The following is a 24074-nucleotide window of genomic DNA, read 5'->3' as shown; positions in this document are numbered from 1 at the left end:
GGGGGGGGGGGGATATGGAGTCATCAGACACCCCCATGAATTCACACGGGCAATTTGCTGCGATTACGCGTCATGCGGTTCTCCCGTGACCCGGAAAATAAGGGGGATCGGGGTTGTCCAAGACACCCACGATCCCCCTGAAGAGATAGGAGTGAGGTTGCAGGGGTGCCACCCCTCCTATCCCTACTATTGGTCGTCAAGAAGCAACGACCAATAGCAGATCGGGGGCAGGGGGGGTTAACTTTCGGTTTCCCTGTTCTGCCCACCCACTGTAGGCTGGGCAGAACGGGGAAACCGGCGCCGAAGTCCACTTACCCATCGGCGGCAGCGGGCGGCGGTGATCGGTGGCAGAAGAGGACAGCGATGTGGCTCCCTGGATCCTACGGAAGCCCGTGAGTTGCCTAGCAACATCTGGAGGGCTACAATTTGAGACCACTATACAGTGGTCTCTACACTGTAGCCCTCCAGATGTTGCAAAACTACAACTCCCAGCATGCCCAGACAGCTGTTTGCTGTTTGGGCATGCTGGGATTTGCAGTTTTGCAACAGCTGGAGGGTCACAGTTTGGAGATCACTGTGCAGTGGTCTCTAAACTATAGCCCTCCAGATGTTGCAAAACTGCAAATGCCAGCATGCCCAAACAGCAAACAGCTGTCTCGGCATGCTGGGAGTTGTAGTTGCGTACCTCCAGCTGTTGCATAACTACATCTCCTAGCATGCCCTTTGGCAATCAGTACATGCTGGGAGTTGTAGTTTTGCAACAGCTGGAGGCACACTGGTTGGAAAATACTGAGTTAGATAAAAGAACCTAACTGAAGGTTTTCCAACCAGTGTGCCTCCAGCTGTTGCAAAAGTACAACTCCCAGCATGCACGGTCTGTCAGTACATGCTGGGAGTTGTAGTTTTGAAACAGCTGGAGGTACAGGGTACATTCACATGGGTAGGTTTACAGTGAGTTTCCAGCTTCAAGTATGAGCTGCAGCAAATTTTTCGCCGCAGCGCAAACTCCTAGCGGGAAACTCACTGTACCCTAAAAACACTACACTACACTATGCTAACACATAATAAAGGGTAAAACACTACATATACACCCCCTACACGGCGCCCCCCCCCCCCCAATAAAAATGAAAACGTAATGTATGGAAGTGTTTCCAAAACGGAGCCTCCAGCTGTTGCAAAACAACAACTCCCAGCATTTCCGGACAGCCATTGACTGTCCAGGCATGCTGGGAGTTTAGTAACAGCTGAAGGCACCCTGTTTGGTAATCACTGACGTAGAATGCCCCTATGTCCACCCCTATGCAATCCCTAATTTAGTCCTCAAATGCGCATGGCACTCTCTCATTTCGGAGCCCTGTCGTGTTTCAAGGAAACAGTTTAGGGCCTCATATGGGGTATTTCCGTACTCGGGAGAAAATTGCACTACAAATTTTGGGGGGCTTATTCTCCTTTTACCCCTTATGAAAAGGAAAAGTTGGGGGCCACACCAGCCTGTTAGTGTAAATTTGTTTGATTTTTTTACACTATCATGCTATCACTATCATGGTGTTGCCCCATACTTTTTATTTTGACAAGCGGTAAAAGGAAAATAAAGACCCCCAAAATTTGTAACGCAATTTCTCCTGAGTACGGAAATACTCCATATGTGGGCATACAATGCTCTGCGGGCGCACAAGGCTCAGGAGTGAGAGCGCACTATTATACATTTGAGGCCTAAATTGGTGATTTGCACAGGGGTGGCTGATTTCACAGCGGTTCTGACATAAACGCAAAAAAACTAAATACCCACATGTGACCCCATTTTGGAAACTACACCCCTCACGGAACGTAACAAGGGGCATAGTGAGCCTTAACATCTCTCAGGTGTTTGACAAACTTTCGTTAAAGTTGGATGTGAAAAAAATAAACCATTTCACTAAATTGCCGGTGTTACCCTAATTTTTTCATTTTCACAAGAGAAAATAGGAAAAAATCTCCCCAAAATTTGTAACTCCAGTTCTTCTGAGTAAGAACATACCCCATATGTGGATATAAAGTGCTCTGCGGATGCACTACAATGCTCAGAAGAGAAGGAGCGCCATTGGGCTTTTGAAGAGAAAATGTGTCCGGAATTGAAGGCCACGTGTTTTTACAAAGCTCCCATAGTGCCAGAACAATGGACCCCCCCAGCCACATGTGACTCCATTTTGGAAACTACACCCCTCACGTAATGCAATAAGGGGTACAGTGAGCATTTACGCCGCACAGGTGTCTGATAGATTTTTGGAACAGTGATCTGTGAAAATGAAAAATGAAATTTTTCATTTGCACAGGCCACTGTTCCAAGCATCTGTCAAATGCCAGTGGGGTGTAAATACTCACTGCACCCCTTATTAAATTCTATGATGGGTGTAGTTTCCAAAATGGGGTCACATGTGTGGGGGTCCACTGTGCTGGCACCACTGGGGGCTTTGTAAACGCACATGGCCCCTTACTTCCATTCCAAACAAATTCTCTTTCCAAAAGCTCATTGGCGCTTGTCCTCTTCTGAGCATTGTAGTTCACCAGCAGAGCACTTGACGTCTACACATCAGGTATTTCCAAACTCAGAAGAAATTTTGGGGGTAATATTCTCCTATTACCCCTTGTAAAAATTTAAAATTTGGGGGGAAAAAACTGCATTTTTTTCATTTACACATTCAACTTTTTGCTGTTCTGGCACCATAGGTGCTTCCTAAATGCGACATGCCCTCCACAAACCATTTCAGGAAAATTTGCTTTCCAAAAGCCAAATGTGACTCCTCTTCTGAGCATTGTAGTTCGCTCGCAGAGCATTTTACGTCTTAACATGGGGTATTTCCATACTCCAAAAATGGGGTTATAAATTTTGGGGGGCATTTTCTCTCATTACCCTTTGTAAAAAAAATTCATTTACACTTCCGACTTTAACGAAAAGTCGCCAAACACCCGTGGGGTGTTAAGGTTCACTGGACCCCTTGTTACATACCTTTCTGCTGGGGGGTTTCTGCTGTTCTGACACCATAGGGGCTTCCTAAATGTGACATGCCCCCAAAAATCATTTTAGAAAAACTCACTCTCCAAAATCCCATTGTCGCTCCTTCCCTTCTGAGCCCTCTACTGAGCCTGCCAGACACTTGACATACACATGAGGTATTTCCTTACTCGAGAAAAATTGGGTTACAAATTTTGATTGTTTCTTTCTCCTTTTACCCCTTGTAAAAATTCAAAAACTGGGTCTACAAGAACATGGAGAAGAGTATTGGGAGAATGTCATATGGTCAGATGAAACCAAAGTAGAACTTTTTGGTAAAAACTCAACTTGCCGTGTTTGAAGGAGAAAGAATGCTGAGTTGCATCCAAATAATACCATACCTACTGTGAAGCATGGGGGAGGAAATATCATGCTTTTGGGCTGTTTTTCTGCTAACGGACCAGGACGACTGATCCTTGTAAAGGAAAGAATGAATGGGGCATTAAAGATGCATTGAAGATGAAATGTGGCTGGGTCTTTCAGCATGACAATGATCCCAAACACACCACCCGGGCAACGAAGGAGTGGCTTCGTAAGAAGCATTTCAAGGTCCTGGAGTTGTAACACTTACAGTTCAGTGAACAGCCTTCAATAACCTGATACAAATTTCCTAAATTTTTACATCTTAGGCTGTGTTAAGTGCCGCTAATAAGCAGTATCGCAACTAATCACTGCATATGTTTTGTTTTAAGAAAGTTACAGAAAATGCTGTTCATGGCACATTTGACAGCAATTTATATGATTAGCATAATCATGGTAAAAGCACAATTTTTCCAAAACTTTTGTCCATTTGCAGCAAAAACACATGCAGTAATTAGTTGCTGAACTGCAGCATGTGAACACAGCCTTAAAAGGGAATCTGACACCTGTTTTACCCGCACTTAAACATCTGGGTAATGCCCCTTCCACACTTCCTTTGTCACCCTGCAAAAACTCCGGTCATGAACTCCCATCTTAAAGTCCCTAATACAGCCTTTAAAAAATCGCATTCATGTCAATGGGATTTTTTGACCATCCCGCAGCACAATTAATGTCCCGTTATGACTAATGGACGTTATTTTCGATGGCATAAAAGACGGTGCATGCACTAATTTTTGTCCCATTAAAAATACAGGTGGAATAATGGCCGTTAGAATTTTAACATAGAAGTCTATGGGTGACGGATGTTCACAATTGACATCTGTTAGAGCCTGTTATTTTAACGTCCGTTATGAGACTCTATAAATATTTATGAGGTGAGAGGCATATGGGAGCAGAGAGGATTGAAACAGGGAAGCTCAGAAAACCATCTCCCGCCTCCATTGCACAAAGGGGGTTAATTAACATATTAGCAATGGGGGCTAATACAGAATATATCTGTAACTGGACCACGGATCCGAGTGAGTAATACATTATTGTCATCCGTTCACCAGCACTATAACCTGTGTATTGGGTTTAGTGCGGGTGAAACAGGTGTCAGATTAACTTGAAGTGGAAACATTTATCTACAGAGCAATTAATAACCAACTTTTTGTTTCTCCAATGCTAGGCAGTCTACACTGAAGGTTTTCTCTTAGTCTGTAAACAGGAGACACTAAAGTCTGCATAGGCAAAGAACAGTAAGGTACTGTTAACATGATTCCTTACATTTCTTCATTTTTATTTTATAGTCATTTTAGGGGTCTTTAACCCCTTAAGGACCAGGCCATTTTACACCTTAGGACCAGAGCATTTTTTGAACATCTGACCACTGTCACTTTAAACATTAATAACTCTGGAATGCTTTTAGTTATCATTCTGATTCCGAGATAGTTTTTTCGTGACATATGCTACTTTAACATGGTGGTATCCTTTCTTGGTTAAAAATCCCCAAATTTGATGAAAAAATTGAAAATATAGCATTTTTCTAACTTTGAAGCTCTCTGCTTGTAAGGAAAATGGATATTGGAAATAAAAAAATTTTATTCACATATACAATATGTCTACTTTATGTTTGCATCATAAAATTGACAAGTTTTTACTTTTGGAAGACACCAGAGGGCTTCAAAGTTCAGCAGCAATTTTCCAATTTTTCACAAAATTTTCAAACTCGATATTTTTCAGGGACCAGTTCAGTTTTGAAGTGGATTTGAAGGGTCTTCATATTAGAAATACCCCATAAAAGACCCCATTATAAAAATTGCACCCCCCAAAGTATTCAAATGACATGCAGGAAGTGTTTTAACCCTTTAGGTGTTTCACATGAATAGCAGCAAAGTGAAGAAGAAAATTCACAATCTTAATTTTTTACACTTGCATGTTCTTGTAGACCCAATTTTAGAATTTTTACAAGGGGTAAAAGGAGAAAATGTATACTTGAATTTGCAGCCCAATTTCTCTCGAGTAAGCACATACCTCATATGTCTATTTATAAAGTGTTTGGCGGGCGCAGCAGAGGGCTCAGAAGCGAAGGAGCGACAAGGGGATTTTGGAGAGTATGTTTTTCTGAAATGGTTTTGGGGGGGGCATGTTGCATTTAGGAAGCCCCTATGGTGCCAGAACAGCAACCCACCCCCCCCCCCCACATGGCATACTATTTTGGAAACTAGACTCCTTGAGGAACAAGGAATAAAGTGAGCCTTAATACCCCACAGGTGTTTCACGACTTTTGCATATGTAAAAAAAAAAAAAAATGTTCACTAAAATGTGTTTCCCCCAAATTTCACATTTTTGCAAGGGTTAATAGCAGAGAATACCCCCCAAAATTTGGAACCCCATTTCTTATGAGTATGGAAATACCCCATGTGTGGACGTCAAGTGCCCTGTGGTCAAACTACAATGCTCAGAAGAGGAGGAGCGACATTGAGCTTTTGAAGAGTGAATTTGTTTGGAATGGTACTCAGGGGCCATGTGCGTTTACAAAGCCCCCCCCGTGGTGCCAGAACAGTGGACCCCCCCCCACATGTGACCCCATTTTGGAAACTACATCCCTCACAGAATTTAATAAGTGGAGCAGTGAGTATTTACACCCCACTGGCATTTGACAGATCTTTGGAACAGTGGGCTGAGCAAATGAAAAATAAAATTTTTCATTTTCACGGACCACTGTTCCAAAAATCTGTCAGACACCTGTGGGGTGTAAATGCTCACTGTACCCCTTATTACATTATGTGAGGGGTGTAGTTTCCAAAATGGGGTCACGTGTTGGGGGTCCATTGTTCTTGCACTATGGGGGCTTTGTAAACACACGTGGCCTCCAATTCCGGACACATTTTCTCTTCAAAATCCCAATGGCGCTCCTTCTCTTCTGAGCATTGTAGTTCGCCCGACGAGCACTTTACATCCACATATGGGGTATGTTCTTACTCAGAAGAAATGGGGTTACAAATTTTGGGGGGCTTTTTTCCTATTTTCCCTTGTGAAAATGAAAAATTTAACACCAGCATTTCAGTGAAAAAAATAAAAATGTTTTCATTTTCCCATCCAACTTTAACAAAAATTTGTCAAACACCTGTGGGGTGTTAAGGCTCACTATACCCCTTGTCACGTTCCGTGAGGGGTGTAGTTTCCAAAATGGGGTCACATGTCGGTATTTATTTTTTTGCGTTTATGTCAGAACCGCTGTAAAATTAGCCACCCCTGTGCAAATCACGAATTTAGGCCTCAAATGTACATAGTGCGCCCTCATTCCTGAGCCTTGTTATGCGTCTGCAGATCATTTTGCGCCCACATCTGGGGTATTTCCGTACTCAGGAGAAATTGCGTTACAAATTTTGGGGGTCTTTTTTTCCTTTTACCTCTTGTGAAAATAAAAAGTAAAGGGCAACACCAGCATGTTAGTGTAAAAAAAAAAAAAATTTTTGCACTAACAGACTGGTGTAGACCCCAATTTTTCCTTTTCATAAGGGGTAAAAGGAGAAAAAGCCCCCCAAAATTTGTAGTGTAATTTCTCCCGAGTACGGAGATACCCCATATGTGGCCCTAAACTGTTTCCTTGAAATACGACAGGGCTCCGAAGTGAGAGAGCGCCATGCGCATTTGAGGATTAAATTAGGGATTGCATAGGGGTGGACATAGGGGTATTCTACGCCAGTAATTCCCAAACAGGGTGCCTCCAGCTGTTGCTAAACTCCCAGCATGCCTGGACAGTCAGTGGCTGTCCAGAAATGCTGGGAGTTGTTGTTTTGCAACAGCTGGAGGCACTGTTTTGTAAACACTGCAGTACAATACGTTTTTCATTTTTATTGGGGGGGGGGGACAGTGTAAGAGGGTGTATATGTAGTGTTTTACCCTTTATTATTTATTAGTGTAGTGTTGTGTAGTGTTTTTAGGGTACATTCACACTGGCGGAGGTTTACAGTGAGTTCCCTGCTAGGAGTTTGCGCTGCGGCGAAAAATTTGCCGCAGCTCATACTTGAAGCAGAAAACTTACTGGAAGCCTGCCCGTGTGAATGTACCCTGTACGTTCACATGGGGGGGGACAAACCTCCAGCTGTTTCAAAACTACAACTCCCAGCATGTACTGACAGACCATGCAGGCTGGGAGTTGTACTTTTGCAACAGCTGGAGGCACACTGGTTGGAAAACCTTCAGTTAGGTTCTGTTATCTAACTCAATATTTTCCAACCAGTGTGCCTCCAGCTGTTACAAAACTACAACTCCCAGCATGTACTGATCACCGAAGGGCATGCTGGGAGATGTAGTTATGCAACAGCTGGAGGGATTGCAACTACAACTCCCAGCATGCTGGGATTTGCAGTTTTGCAATATCTGGAGAGCTACAGTATAGAGACCACTGCAAACTGTGGCCCTCCAAATGCTGCAAAACTACAAATCCCAGCTTGCCCAGACAGCAAACAGTTGTGTGGGCATGCTAGGAGTTGTAGTTTTGCAAGATCTAGAGGGTTATTGTTCAGAGACTACCATATAGTGGTCTCAAACTGTAGCCCTCCAGCTGTTGCAAAACTACAACTCCCAGCATGCCCAAACAGCTGTCTGGGCATGCTGGGAGTTGTAGTTTTGCAACATCTGGAGTGCTACAGTATAGAGACCACTATATAGTGGTCTCAGACTGCAGCCCTCCAGATGTTGCTAGACAAATTACCGGCTTTCGTCAGATCCAAGGAGCCTGCTGCACGACATCGCCGCCTGCCGATCTCCGACGCAGATTGTCACCCGCAGATCGGTAAGTTGACTTCGGCGCCAGTCCTCTGTCGTTTCCCCTTTCTGCCCTGCCTATTGTGGGTGGGCAGGATGGGGAAAACGAAAGTTAACCCCCCCCCCGCCCCCGATCTGCTATTGATGGTCGCGTCTAGACCACCAATAGCAGGGATAGGAGGGGTGGCACCCCTGCCACCTCACTCCTATCTCTTTAGGGGGATTATGGGTGTCTTAGATCTTATATTCCAGGTCACCATAGACCCGTAATGACCCGGAATCGCAAGTGTGAATTCACTTGCGATTTGTGCCGATCGCCGACATGGGGGGGCTGATGACCCCCCTGGGCATGTATGAGTACCTGCCTGGTCCTTAAGACCCAGGGTGCAGGGACGTACTCATACGTGTTTGGTCCTTAAGGGGTTAAACAACAGTGTACAGAATTGGGAATTCACCTAATACATATCTGACTGTTATGCTATTGCACCTGAGAACAGAATGCTTCACCTCTTGTCAGCCAGGAAAAGCTTTTCACAGCTTTGTGCTGCAAACATTAACACTTCACTTTTGTTTTCCCTTATGATGACCGCTAGGTAATTATAGATTATTCTATTCTAACTTTATACCCTAAAATAGAAGGTCAATATAGTCACGACTTGTAGTAATATTCTACATTTTATCATTAGTGGTTTTTATCAGCAGAAATCCAATGGGCCAATGTTGCTTTAGTTTTTGGTATTGTAACACAATCTTACTTAAGTAGAGTCCCATAAGACCTAATGTATTTGCATCCTCCGAATAGGGGACACTCCCAATAGCGGAAGCGGACACATCCAATAGGGGAAAAAAAAAACAATCCAAATAGGGGACAAAACACACCCAATAGGGGGACGACCAGGCTTATATGTCGATCTTACCTTGTACACAGGGCTGCTGTCAGGACAGTATAGGCAATGCCCTGGCCCCCCCAATGCACCTTTCTGCAGAAGACTTCTGTTTAAAAAGTGGCTTCCTGATTCTGTATGTACGGCGGCCGCTTCATTCACTTTATTCTCCCTGTGCCAAAGGTACCCCCCTCCTTTATTAACCCGCACCACATCATTTGCCCTTGATACCCCCCTGTGCCATTTCATTCCCCTTTTATTACCCTCTGTGCAAATTCATCACCCCCTTTGGTATTTCTTCCCCCCCCCCTTTATCCCACCTGTGCCATTTCATTCCTCCTGTGCCAAATCATCCCTTACCCCTTGTGCCACATCACCTTTCCCCTTCCCGCCCCCTGTTGTTCTTCTTACCTGGCTAGCAGGTTCAAGTGCAGGGGTTCTCATGCTGCCGGCACTGACAAGTGATGTCAGAAGCATCACTCATCACTGCTGGCAGCTGCCGCTGCTCACAGCCTTTTAAGGGAATGCAGCACAGAGGACATCAGGAGAACTTCAAACCCACCAAGAGCCCCTGCACCTGAAGGTAAGAAGAACAACAGTAGGAGGAGATAGGGGAAAAGTGAGATGGCACAAGGGGTGAGGGGGGATAGCGTCTGTATACGGAAATTCTTTTCTTTTTGGATTTCTTTTCTGTCAAGACCACAGTGCTCCCTGCTGACACCTCTGTCCATTTCAGGAACTGTCCAGAGCAGGAGAAAATTCCCATAGCAAACATATGCTGCTCTGGACAGATCCTAAAATGGACAGAGGTGTCAGCAGAGAGCACTGTGTTCGTGACAGAAAAGAAATCCAAAAAGAAAAGAATTCCCTCTGTAGTATACAGACGCTAATAATTACTGTATGGATAAAAAAAAAATTATTAGAAGTAATTTAAAAATCTGTTTAATTTTCTGGCACCAGCTGATTTAAGTTTTCTACGGAGTACTATTGTGGTGTTTTTTTTTTTTACATTTCATAAGTTTCCATGGCTTATATAGATCAATGCAGTACCTATGTACCTATTAGTACAGCCTACCCCATACAGGCAACCACGGAGGCTCAGGTAAGCGATCTGGCTGATGGGACAATAGATCTCCTGGTTGCAATAAGGCAGTGACTAGGAAGTCCGACTCAATGCAGCATCAATGATTACTTTAACATCCATTTAAATCTGGTTGTTAACTTTAACTGCAACATTTAAAGTCTTAATAGCCAGTCGCATGTTGGCTACTAGTGGCGCCCCCCAGCGGGGGTTTGCCATATATGGAGCAGGCTTAAGTCAGGAGCCCATTCCATAAAACCTTAGTGACACCATGACAGATTAAAACAGTCAATCATTAACCCCCACATGTGACCCCATTTTGGAAACTACACCCCTCATGTAATGTAATAAGGGGTGCAGTGAGCATTTAAACCCCAATGGCATTTGACAGCTCTTTGAAAGAGTAGGCTGTGCAAATAAAAAATAAAATTTTTCATTTTCACCGACCACTGTTTTAAAAATCTGTGGGGTGTAAATGCTCACTGCGCCCCTTATTACATTACGTAAGGGGTGTAGTTTCCAAAATGGGGTCACATGTGTGTGTGTGTGTGGGGGGGTCCACTGTTCTGGCACCATGGGGGCATTGTAATCACACGTGGCCTTCGATTCCGGACAAATTCTGTCTCCAAAAGCCCAATGGTGCTCCTTCTCTTCTGAGCATTGTAGTTCGCCCGCAGAGCACTTTACAGCCACATATGGGGTATTTATATACTCAGAAGAAATGAGGTTACCAACCTCCAGCTGTTGCAAAACTACATCTCCCAGCATGCACTGAGACCGTGCATGCTGGGAGTTTTACTACAGCTGGAGGCACACTGGTTGGAAAACCTTGAGGTAGGTTCTGTTACCTAACTCAGCATTTTCCAACCAGTGTGCCTCCAGCTGTTGCAAAACTACAACTCCTGGCATGTACTGATCGCCAAAGGGCATGCTGGGAGTTGTAGTTATGGAACAGCTGGAGGCATGCAACTACAACTCCCAGCATGCCCAGACAGCCGTTTGCTGTTTGGGCATGCTGGGAGTTGTAATTTTGCAAGATTTAGAGGGCCACGGTTTAAAGACCACCGCACAGTGATCTCCAAACTGTGGCCCTCCAGATGTTGCAAAACTACAAATCCCAGCATGCCCAGACAGCAAACTGCTGTGTGGGCATGCTGGGAGTTGTAGTTTTACAACATCTAGAGGGCCACAGTTTAGAGACCACTGCACAGTGATCTCCAAACTGTATCCCTCTAAATCTTGCAAAACTACAAATCCCAGCATGCCCAAACAGCAAACGGCTGTCTGGGCATGCGGGGAGTTCTAGCTTTGCAACATCAGGAGGGCTACAGTTTAGAAACCACTGTACGATCTGCTATTGGTTGGTCGCTTCTGATCCCTTATTTTCTGGGTCACCGGAGAGCCGGTCTGAAGGCCCCGCCCAGGCATTGGCACGGAATTTGAATATGCAAATGTATTTCCTCTCATGTCTCTAGGAGAGGTGGAAAGTAACCGGTTGTATTTAAGGGACTAATACTCAACATTTGGTTACTTGCTTGTTAGTGTATTTTGGAAGAGTACAATGGAAGCACCTATTGTAGGAAGAAAAAAAATATATAATTTACAGCTACAAGATGAGAATGCTAAAGGGGTTATCTAAATTCATATATATTTTTACAGATGATAATCATATAACAAGAGTAGCAATACTAACATTACCAACCTTTTACTATTCCTTGTTCCCTGGTCCCCCACCTGTCTCTGTTACCAGCTCCAGCATTGGCCTGGAGGTGAGTAGCTGCAGGGGTGACCTCAGTGGTGTTGACACACAACCGCTACAACCACTAATTGGCTGCGGTATTCTCAATAGAGCTGGAGTACAAAAAAATTTAACTTGAGGGGTCCAGGCAAGCATCAGCACAGGAGCAGCAGGGAAGGTTAGTATTAAACATTTTATAGGATTATCAGCTGTTTGTAAAAAGGTTTATGGGAACTAATAACCTCTAAAGCATCCGAATGGCAAATAAAAGGAGGAAGAAATTAGTTATAATTTTGATACTATACTTATTGTTATTTTTTGCAATGTTATTTTTCCATCACTCTGATGATTGTGAAGAACATACTGAGGAAGTCCCTCCTCCTGTGCCAATGCTGCTATGGTGTGTTAGCTATGTACCCAAATAATTACAGTAAGTTTTTGTGATCTAAGAGCACTCAGTCTGCAGCCTTGTGTATAAAATATCTATCTCCACATGTCTCCTACTATTTTTTTTTTAATACTGAACATTGTGCCTATGGTGAGCTCAATTGGCGTGTATTAATTAGACTTTTAAAATGCAGTAGGGAACTCATCTAGTCTCTCTTATTCCCATATCATCCTATTATAAAGGATGGGAGAACTATTAAAATTTTTTCAGTGAGCATCTCATTTACAATTAATCTAGAGAGCACCAATTGTAACTACAAAAATGGCTTTTTAAATGCCAACATGCAAAAGAATTTTATAGTTACATTGTAGAAATTAATGAAGATTAAATACAGAGGAGTAGAAATTCTTACAAAAAATATATCAATAGGTATTCTGACCAAACCACAAGGTAACCAACACTTTAACATGTTACTCTCATACTGAATTACCCTCATATCACCTACACAAGCAGTAGTTTAAAAAGGTACACCGCCCTCTCCTACTCAAAGGATAAGGGATAAGATTTCTGATCGCAGAGTGTCAGGACGCTGGGACCCCCGCAATCTCCAGCCCGGCACCTGGAATGTTCAGAATGCCGGTTTTGGGTGGCTGGGACATCACGCCCCCTTCATTCATGTCTATGGGAGGGGGCGTGATAGCAGTGGTCACTCGACAACAGCCGTCACGTTCCTTTCCATAGACATGAATGGAGGGGACGTCACGACCACGGCCACCTGAAGCCGGCGTTGGATAGGGGGATAAGATGTCTAAGGATGGAGTACCCCTTTAATGGTCTTCAAGCCAAATTCCACTTGCAAAACCAGTTCTCTCTAGTTCTCCTAATACCAACAATTTTCTAGGCCCTTGCTGAATTGCAGTTAGATCTCTGATCTCTGTACCTGTGACAACATTCGGGTAATAGATACCATTATTGGTTATTATGGATGATTACAACTGAAGTATTTCCTATAAAATCTTCTGGGTGGCTCATGATGGCACCAAATTCATTGCCACGATAGGTTTGCAGCCCTTTAAGATGAACAAAAAAAAAAGTTTCCAATCACTGACAAGAATCAGAGATCCTGAAAAGTTTAAAAGCATAAGAGTATATTAGTAAGTTTAATAACTTTAGATTTTACCATATTTAAATTTTATTTCATTTAAAACCCACTAAATATCTATGGTGTACAAATGCATACTTCTGTTTGGAATGTGAGGCCTCCCTCCATCCATCTAGCTCTAAGTTTTTCTGGGCCCTGTATGTTATGATATATAGTTATGATTTGATTCCTGTACAGGCCGACATTATCATCTCTTCTACTGCCCTGTGGAGCTGTATATACTGTACATCTCTACACGCAGAGGCAGTAAGCTCTTAAAATAAGAAAATCTAACGTCTGAGACGTAACAAAAATGCAGCTAATCTGGCATCACCTCAGGCGCTGAGCTCTACACAGACTGATGAACAACTGGAACTCATTACGTAGACACTTAGGAGTCATTAGATGGCCAGATTTTTCTATGCCGTGAATGAAACCTATGTGATCAGCAGGTTTCAGCATATGTCCTGTTTCCTTGCATTATCATAGGCTACTACAATGATATGCTCGGTCTATATTATACATGGAGGCTATCTCCTGTTCTTTTCATGTGCACCTTTTGATAGTATAATTGTCACAGAGATTTTTTTTAACACTTGACTGATCGCAGAGCCTCACAATTATATGACTATAGTAACATCCTTCAAAAGACACATTGTACTCACATTACATCCTTACAAATAGCTGCACATCACAGCCTTTTCTCTCACCTATAAAGAAGTGCAAATGAGTGCTTTTTATTACACAATGCAACAAAATATGAACCATGCAGGGGTGAAGGCAATGGAATGTATGAACAATCGCCTTCGGAAGCCATACATGTAGAATATATAGAAGGTATATTTTAAACACAGTTGTAAATGATGCGGATGAGATTATGGCATGTCACTGGTGTTGTCTGTTCTGGGAAGCCAGGATTCCGACACAATTTTATACCATGTTTTTGGCTATATTTTTATTGCTAGTTAAATAAAGTGATAATTACTTTTTATATTTTATTTCTTTATATATTTTATCTGTCCTTCATGTGATTCCCGCTTGTTGGTTTTGATGAACCATAAGTATGGGAAATCTTAATGGGTTGTCTACATCTGGATATTTAAATGGGCACTGTCAGATACAAAATCTTGTTTATTCCATAAAAATGTCAGAGACACTGACATGACTAAGGGGGGCAACACCTGAAACGCGTGACCTGGTTCACCATATATGTATTTTTATCCAATAAACGAGACTTCTTGCATTTTCCACGCTGGCTACTTCTTATATTGGATTTATACTTTGTGTGGCCCATCACCTGCCGGGACGTGGATGTGAATTACTACACTTTTTTGGAGGAAAAAAACTAATATGTTGCACATCTTGGCAAAACATTAACCTTTCTAATATACTTCATAAGAGAATTTTGATTCCTTTATAAAAATAAAAAAAATCATGGCTTTCTCCAAGCTGAAGCACAGGCATGGACAAAGTCCAGTAAGTGAGGGTGGGCTAGCACTCCTCTGTGTCTGATAGGACAGGAGAGAGCACAGAGGAGTGCAAATACACTCATTGATGCACTAAAATTATGAGTGCATTATTTTTGTGCAAATGTACTACAGTGACTAGCTGGTGTAAGAATGTGTGTTCATCCTTTATTGCACTATCCAAGGACTTTCTGTAATTTGCGCAAATTTATGAAGTGAGTGCTACATAAATTTTGTGCAACAACTGTAATGGGTACACACTGGCACATCAGGTATCACACTGCACAAAAATCTGTGCCAATGGATATATTCCCCCTCTATTTTACACAACAAATTGTTGAAGTCAGTAGTGACGATGAACTCTTCAGCCCCAAACCAATAAGAATAATGTAGGCAGCAAGCAGTATAGATGAGAAAATAGCTTTTATTTAGAACATTCATTTTATAGCATGTTTCAGGGTGCAGGAGACCTTTAGAGTAATGAGAATATTTTTATTAGTATATTAGAGAAAGGACCTGAGGGAAGATCCTTAAAGCATGGAAATCTTCCAATCCCTATGTCCTGTACTGTGTTTAATGTTTATATGAAATAGTTAAATGACAGGATTTTTCAGTACTTTGATCACCTCACACCTTGTAGAATTTGCTCATTGGGACATCTTTCCTACCACTGTTTTCATATGTAGCTGTCTACAGCACCTACCACGTACGGATATCTGAAGTATAAAAAGAAGTAGGAAAGAAGCATTCACTCAAATCAAAAAAAAACTGTTTGATCACAACAATCCTTCTAGCTTTTTGCAGAAACTTGTCTGATTGAACATGTCTATATACACTGCCCATGTGTGTGATGTGGTAACGATCTAGGATATCATGCTGATAGAGGATAGGGTTTAGGAAGCAAAATTGATTCACTGATGTAATTCTTTATTACCGGCAGTGTTTTTTGGAACTTTGACTTAAAATAAATTTTGGTCAGTGAACAGTACCATAAAACACGATGACCCAGATTTAACAATGTGGGACAAAATTGGTCTGCTTTTCATCTAATTGAAAAGATAAACAAAAATAGGGAGTGCACTTCTAGTGTAAACCTCAAACTATAAGGGGAAGCTCTGGTTTACCACACCTACCAAGTGGGGCTGTGTTCAGAGCACCTCTGTGGACCTATGTACTCGCTCATCGCGGGCAGCAGCCTCTTGCTCCTTCTGAATCCTTCACTCATCAATATTAGTGCTTGGTTACAATTCAGCCCATAACCATGATGATTTTTGGCTCTCAAAATAAGCTGTGAGGTTTCTATCTGTCTCAAATGGAGCTGTGAATGGCTGCAGACCGTCAGACAAAATCCAGACGCATTTTTGTCTCAGCCAATGTATTAGTAAAGTAAGAAATCTGATTATATGTATTTTGTCAAGCAGAATCCAATGTGCATACAGTATATATTTCTCCAAGTACATTAGTGCAGGCATAACTTTAGGTTCATACAGAAAGTAAGCAGTGTATTCCTGGTCTGATGTCATTGGATAGAAAAAAAAATAAAAGCCTAAAAAAGGTGAATGTACTAGCGTGTCTACAATTGTTGTTGCCTACTTCATACAGATAAGAGATAAATAGGTCAGTGCTTTCTTGTTGTGGATTCCTCACATAGAATTTCTCATATGCTCATGGGTGCATCCAATGCTCCATCTTGAGGCCTCTTTGCATCTATGCATTAAATGGGTACTCCACTGCCCAAGCGTTTGGAACATTTTGTTCTGAACGCTGGGTGCCGGCTGCGGGGGTTGTGACATCACCACCACGCCCCCTCATACAAGTCTTTGGGAGACACCACACCCCCTCTTACAGACTTGAATTGAAGGTTCATGGTGTCACAACACAAAGGGCGTGACATGACATCACAACGCCCCCCCCCCCCCCCAAAGCCCACACCCACCATTGGGAACAAAATGCTGGGGTAGTGGAGTACCCCTTTAAACAGATGCTCATTGATTTCAATCTGCTTGTGGCTGTCAGATCATGATAAAAGTTTGAGAGCTACAAGTGGGGAAGCACAGATATAAGTTTACTGATGGGTTACCATTAGACACCACCACAAGCTTCTGCTCTCTTTTACACTAGTTGATTGTTCTCCACTGTTAACTATTAATATATCAAACTGAGCAAATAATAAGAAACCAAATCTCACCAATATCTACAAAAGGTTTGCATCCTAGGTTAAAAGTCAAGTAGGAAGATAATTGTTGACAACGATATATGATTCAATGACGATAATGGGGCATGGTGCTTATAAAGTCTATAGGAGCATAAATTGATGAGATCTTATGTGATTCCAGAATACTTAATCTTTCCCCACTTAACATTTTGAACTGTAAGGTTAGATGTTAGTGTAAATTATAGGAAATCTCTGAAGAGGGTAAAGACATCAAATTGTATGAATAAAAGGGGGAAGCACTTTCCTCACGGACCCTACCCTACTGAACTACAGAGTGTATAATATTACACTCACAACGGCTGCCTATTATCAAGATTGCACAATACGGACTTTCTTTAAGCCATCTATACAAGTTTTATTTTAATTTGGGTTTTATTAATTGATTAAATTTTTTTATAAATGTTATATATCATATCTACTGGCACTGCTGCAAGGGCCCTGCAGGCAGATGTCATAGACATTATACACCAATAAATATATCATTGCTTAATTTATATTGCATCCTACTTCTTTACCCAACTATGAACACAAAATACAAGATCCACATATGCTTTCATCCATAAGCACATAAAAGACCAGATTTGAGGAAAGTGCTTCCCCCCTATTATTCATACAATTGTTTTTCAGGCCGCATAGGGTACCCGATCTTACATATTAGCACTCATCTGGCAAAATAGAGGTTTCAACCGGCTTTTGTGGTTGGAGCTGCCTCCCCTTTTGTATTACATCAAATTGTATGTTTACCACAGAATTCATTTTACAATAAATACAGATATTTCCTAACAATGTAACTTTAATAAACCAATTGGTATTTTGTGGATTAATGTATGAAGCTAAATTCCTCTTAGAATCCATACAAGTTTGAAGTGAGTGGAGGGAAAAAAAATGACCTCTCGTAGTTTCAAAGTTATAAAAAAAACTTTGTGTAAAGATGATCATAACAATAAAAGCCCTTTCTCTGTATTTCTCAGTGTAGACCTCTCGCTATGACATCGAAGGTCTTTATTTTCATCAAATAATAATGGGATGTTCCAATCTGTTTCCTCTTCTAGGATTTGCTGTGAGTCTTCAAGTGATCCTTTCAAGCCCCAAAGCGGTGTTCAAACGCCGAGGCTCTCAGCCAGGAATGCAAGAATCAGATTTTTTAAAGCAGATAACCACAGTACAAGAACTCGAGCCCAAAGCCAACAACTGCACAAAGGTAAAAGTGAATTGCAATTTTTAAATTTTTATTTTTTTTGCAGATACTTTGTTCATCATAGTATAAGTAATACTACATCCAATCCATACCTCTAAAATTGACAGAGGGAAAATACACGCAAGTTCAGAACTGAATTAAGTCAAATGTCAATTAGGAACTGTGCTACTATTCCATTGATATATATACACCAGTTACAACTTCACAAGCTTCAAGAGAAGCATTGATATTCACAAAGTGTGTCTGTACGCCAGATCGACCTGATTAAATGAAACAAAAAAATTAAAAACTAAATATTTCTAATATAGAGATTCTGCTCTGAACATAAATAAAAACAAATGAAAAAAAATCCAGGTAAAATTAAACCTTTACAAATCAGAAATAAAAAGAAATATCAGGTCATTCTATTTCTGGAGAAAAATACAAGAGGATAAATCGGACTCTAAACTTAAAACATGGTCAGTTTTATTTCTACTTTAAATATGGTCTTGAGCATATATGACTGGAATTTTCCAGGCATGGTTGATCAACTATTGCACTTTGTAACAGAAACCAATAGATATAAAAGGAGCACTGACAAGTCCTCAGCGAGAAGTTCTAAGTGTGATCTGTAATGACTCCCAAGCTAGAGAACCCATTACACAAGGCTTCAAATAAGAAAGCAAGCTAGTGAAGTGCACCATACCGCACAGTTACTATTTGGAAGGGAAGTTTGTTTAGTTGCAAAAGCAGCATTTCCCAGGAGGGTAACAGATGTGTGCATTGTTTTGCAGGTTCTTGTGTGGCACACTCGAACAGAAAAGGTCAATCTAGCGAATGAGCCCAAGCATCCTCAGGATACAATAAAAATTGAGGTATGATCATCAGATACCATTCCGTGGAGTCCCAGGGAATGATTTGCCCACGGATGCATAGCTGTGGAGTACAGGAGATGATTGAGACGCTGCCATTCTTCAACCTACCCTGATCATGTGTTGGCCTTCAAGTTACAGGGATACACAGAACCATCTTGGAATATTTTGGACATTTTACCACGTGTGTGTTTCCTTGTACATGATCTTCATGTTCCATACCACGGTTTTATTTCAAAGTGATTTTCAGTAACGCTTAGAGGCAATTCAGCAGTGTAACCTAGTAGGGTATTGATTTTGACCCTACAAAATGAAAGTAAAGCTTCCATAACACATTATATAGAACATTCCACTTACAGAATTACAGTACACAGTTTAGCCATTTCCTTGTCAGTATTAGTAATAAACTCTAGCCCACAAGGCTACATGAAATACAAACAATCTGTAGGTTTATAGATTAATACATGGGAGAAAACATTTCTTCAATACTAGGCACCTTAAAAATGTAAACACAAGTTACATAAACCTGGATGGACTTATGCTGTTCCCTTCATGAGAAAGTGAATGAGGTCTATAAGAGCGGGAAGAATGCATGCAACATTACACCATACTGTATCTTCCACGAAAACCCAGTTGTGTATATTACATTGTCTTAGAACACATCATAGACTCTCTTCCATCCAGGCTTATGCGTCTCTCAGTTATGACGTTCTCTGTTCAGGATGTCATAAACTACATCACAACTACTGATAGATGGACATCCAAAAGAGATACACAAATGGATCTCGATGATACATTTACAATCAATTTGCATGATTAAATATTCTTCAATATGACTACAGTATCTTCGTAAAGACCGGAGGAGAAATCAGGATGTGGCTCAAGGTGACACTTTGATCATTTGTACTTACTAACATGATCCCCAATACCCTTAAATATCAATTCAAATGTATTTCCTTTAAAATCATTGCACATGAAAAAAGAAGAAAAAAAAAAAAAGTCCAGAGTTCAGAAACTTTAGTTAAAAATCACGGGTCATTGAAAACTGCTGATATGTAGATGTACTGTACCTTCTACTCCACCACTATCATATTCAATCAAACTGACAAGGTGAGCAGGTAAGCTCTTTGTATGACATCTGACAGGGAAAGAATATATAAATGTTTAAAACATAGGGTATGGTGTGCATAAAAGCAAGGAATGTCGAAAGGATCCTCTTTATTGTACGTCTACTGGCTTCTCTCATTTCCACAGTTGTGTGCTTAGAGTCTGACCAGCGGCGTTTCCAGACCATGCTGCTCCAACAGTGTTTGCCGGCTGACCAAAAGCCATCATATTGCTAGCACCATTCAGGCTCATCCCACTCATCTGCTGACTCATCTGTAAAGCACAAAAACAAAAATACCACATTTTAATGTAAGCACAACCAAAATCTATGAGGATGCATGGTGATGCTATTCTATGAGAGTTATTTGACAGTCCATCTCAAACAGACTCTATGTTATCTGTAGTCAGTGCTTATATTCTACAGAACACATTGAATTAAACCTTCCTTCCATAACAATTGACAACCCTGACATTTTTACTTCAATCTCTGGTTATGTGGATGCAAATCTATTTTTTAGATATCTACATGGTTCCTCGGGCAGACTGGGAGCATTTCTAACAATTTCTGACTATAAACCATGACAAAGCAGAATAAGCTAAAAAGAAATAATGCTTTCATAGAGTTCCTACTAGTTCTGAATATGTTTGTCATCTCATTTGCTAAAATAAATTATTGTAAGCACAACCTTGTTATGGTAATACTTTCAAAGCTTTTGACTGTTTTTAATAAGAACTATACAACTGTTGTTACAACTAGCATGTGTAACAGAACTGAGTCTAGTTACGTTCTTTCCATTTTTGATTTTTTTTTTCTTCTGAATAAAAGAAAAAAATTAAGGTAGTAGAATGTGTAAGCAAGAAGAATAACAAAGTACATAAGAACTCTCTAAAAAAAAAAAAAAAAACACAACTAAGGTCATGTGTGCATACAAAATACACACATCTAGAGCCAAGCAAACTGCACATCAGCTTAACTTCTCCTCAATATAGGACAGAGCTATTATGATCAGGTGGATGGGCCAAAGCTTTCTGGTAACTTTGTTCTCTAAATCTGTAATAATATATGTATGATTAAAGTTTGCGTTTTATCACTGCTTTGTTAAAAAATAACTGTAAGGGACGTCCAGCTGGTAGCAACTATCCATCTCACATATATATATATATATATATATATATATATATATAGATATCCAAAAAAAAATGCAGCACTACTATACCAAAGTAGACGGGTGCCAGCTCCTCAGGCTCGATCACAGCCAATTGATAACTTCAAAAAATGGTGCGGCACTCCAAATGTCCAAAAAAAATAACTTATTTATTCCACATGTCAAACAGTGCTGTTTGACATGTGGAATAAATAAGTTATTTTTTTTTGGACATTTGGAGTGCCGCACAATTTTTTGAAGTTATATATGTATATATATATATATATATATATATATATATATATATATATATATATATATTGCGATAGTAGCTTTAAAAGGGGTCTAGAGAAAAACTACTGATTGCCTATTCTCAGGAAAGGTCATCAATATCTGATTGGTGGGGGTCTGACACATGACCCATAACTGTTTAGTTGTTTGCCACAGCAAGATGACCTGTAGCAACCCAGCACAGGCCACACTTAATGAAAGGAGTGTATAGTTGGCACTGCAGCTCTGAAAAACAGTATTGGCAGCAGTCATCAAAAAGTTTTCACTGGAAAATGACGCAACCATGAGGATAGGCTAGCATTTTAGTAACTGGCCACGGTAGTGTTTCATTTCAACCGGTGATTTGCTTAGTGGGCAGGTCCTGCAACAAGTGTCCATCTCGGAAGCAGAAAAATAAAAGATTGGGGGACTGGACAGAACCACGGAACCAAACAGGATCTGTGGAGGACCAGGACTAGGAAAGTATGTTTTTTTTTTCCCTGCTCATTTTTATTTATTTATTTATTTTTTTAAACACTGGATAACCCCTTTACATACCATACTTACTTGAGATATCTCTAAAATTTATTAACTATGACTGGCTCACAATGGAAATGTTCTGTTTTATGAAGTGATTGAAGTGCAAGCCAATGCAGACCATCTATGATCATGTCTTCTGATCCAGAATTAATGGCTAAGATTAGCACTGATGTTATTCTGAACATCAGAGAAGTATCAATGACCAATAAAGAACATCAAAAAATGGTCTCAACTGAACATGTGCTTGTCTGAAAAAGCACAACTCCACCCAAAGCAGTTGTCTAATACTTGGCTAGTAAGCAGAATACTCAAAGAAAGACCCATTTTGTGTGTTGAATGTGTATCAAGGCCCTGTTATTCATATAATACAGCCATAGTTGTCTATGATATAACTTCAAGAGTATAGTGGCACTATTGTTATAAAGTAGTCAGGGTCACTGGGTTGCGGTACCTCTATCACAGAGGGGGACCGAAGTCCTGAGTTTGTGGCTCTGGTGGTGCTGGGAACCAGAAAGAACTAAGTCACTAAATACAAATAGCTAGAAGAGTAGAGGTTACCCACACTCACCACTAGGCTTCAGTCGGCCAACTCTGCGTCAACTGCTCACAAGGACATTACCAATTCCAGACCTGATGCAGGGCACTTAGAGGCAACTGCAGGCGCTTTGAGACCGGAAGAAGGGCACATAGCGCGAAAACACCGGTAGTTGCCTCTGAGCGCTCTGCATCAGGTCTGCAACCGGTGATGTCCATGTGAGCAGTTGAAGCGGAGTCGGATGACTGAAGCCTAGCGTTGGGTGCGGGTAATCGTGTCTCTTCTATGCTATTTGTATATAGTTGTCTATGAGCTTGCTGTGGCTTCTAGTATGGGAGCCCCTCTCCGTTAATGGTGTATTACAGCCAACCTACAGAGCTTCAATTTCATTGATTAAAGGGGTACTCCGGTGAAAACCTTTTTTCTTTTAAATCAACTGGTGGCAGAAAGTTAAACATATTTGTAAATTACTTCTATTAAAAAATCTTAATCCTTCCAGTACTTATTAGCTGCTGAATGCTACAGAGAAAATTCCTTTCTTTTTGGAACACTGATGACATCACGAGCACAGTGCTCTCTGCTGACATCTCTGTCCATTTTAGCAACCATGCATAGCAGATGAATGCCAAGGGCAGCATGGTGGCTCAGTGGTAAGCACTGCTGCCTTGCAGTGCTGGGGACTTGGGTTCAAATCCCACTAAGGACAACAATAAATAAAGTTTTGTTGTAACAAAATAATAACGTCAGCAGAGAGAACTGTGCTCGCGAGGTCATCAGAGAAAATTCCAAAAAGAAAAGAATTTCCTCTGTAGTGTTCAGCAGCTAATAAGTACAGGAAGGATTAAGATTTTTTAATATAAGTAATTTACAAATATGTTTAACTTTCTGCCACCAGCTGATTTAAAAGAAAAAAGGTTTTCACCGGAGTACCCCTTTAAGCACAATGCACCTACAGTTATGTGAACGCTTTATCCGCACTGGTTCTGTAAAGATTGTAATATTGTCATATTCTAGTATGGGAGCCCAGAAGAACATAGCACTAATGGCAGTATGCGCAAAATGTTATTCTTTTCAAACCCTGCTTGAAATTTTAAAGAAATCAATCTTTTATTTTATATAATTAAACCAAGTGCTGGATTTAAAAGAATTTTCCAGGGATTCCCTTTTTTTTTTTTTTTTTTTTTAATAACCCAAGGGTCTGAGTGCAGCCCTTGGTTAGAAAGTGTATCCCAGGAAAAATATTTGTAACATCAATAATAAGGCAAATCAGCCAAACATGCGCCATTCAAGCTGGACCTACACTCCTTTAGTAATACCCTAGGGGAACATAAGGTGCCTATGATTATAAAACAAAGAAAAAAAAGGAACT

General features: G+C 40.9%; 2 protein-coding genes across 4 annotated transcripts in view; one reads left to right on the top strand and one right to left on the bottom strand.

Moving 5' to 3' along the window:
- B3GAT2 (beta-1,3-glucuronyltransferase 2) overlaps positions 1–19167 on the top strand; it is a 173178-nt gene extending 154011 nt beyond the window's left edge. The window contains exons 3-4 of the mRNA XM_056565841.1: positions 18112–18260; positions 19031–19167. Of these exons, the coding sequence (XP_056421816.1) occupies positions 18112–18260; positions 19031–19117 (236 nt within the window). The 3' untranslated portion in view covers positions 19118–19167. The remainder of the gene's footprint in view (positions 1–18111; positions 18261–19030) is intronic.
- Positions 19168–20347: 1180 nt separating this feature from the next.
- Positions 20348–24074, bottom strand: part of SMAP1 (small ArfGAP 1) — a gene marked incomplete in the record, with an annotated part of 190881 nt that continues 187154 nt past the window's right edge. For all 3 annotated transcript variants that reach the window (XM_056565838.1, XM_056565839.1, XM_056565840.1), the window contains 1 exon segment: positions 20348–20488. In XM_056565838.1, coding sequence (XP_056421813.1) covers positions 20351–20488 — 138 coding nt within the window.

This window comes from Hyla sarda, chromosome 3 (assembly GCF_029499605.1).
Source record: "Hyla sarda isolate aHylSar1 chromosome 3, aHylSar1.hap1, whole genome shotgun sequence".
Lineage (NCBI taxonomy): Eukaryota > Metazoa > Chordata > Amphibia > Anura > Hylidae > Hyla > Hyla sarda.
The sequence above is the reverse complement of the archived record's forward strand: the minus strand, read 5'-3'. Positions and strand labels throughout refer to the sequence as shown.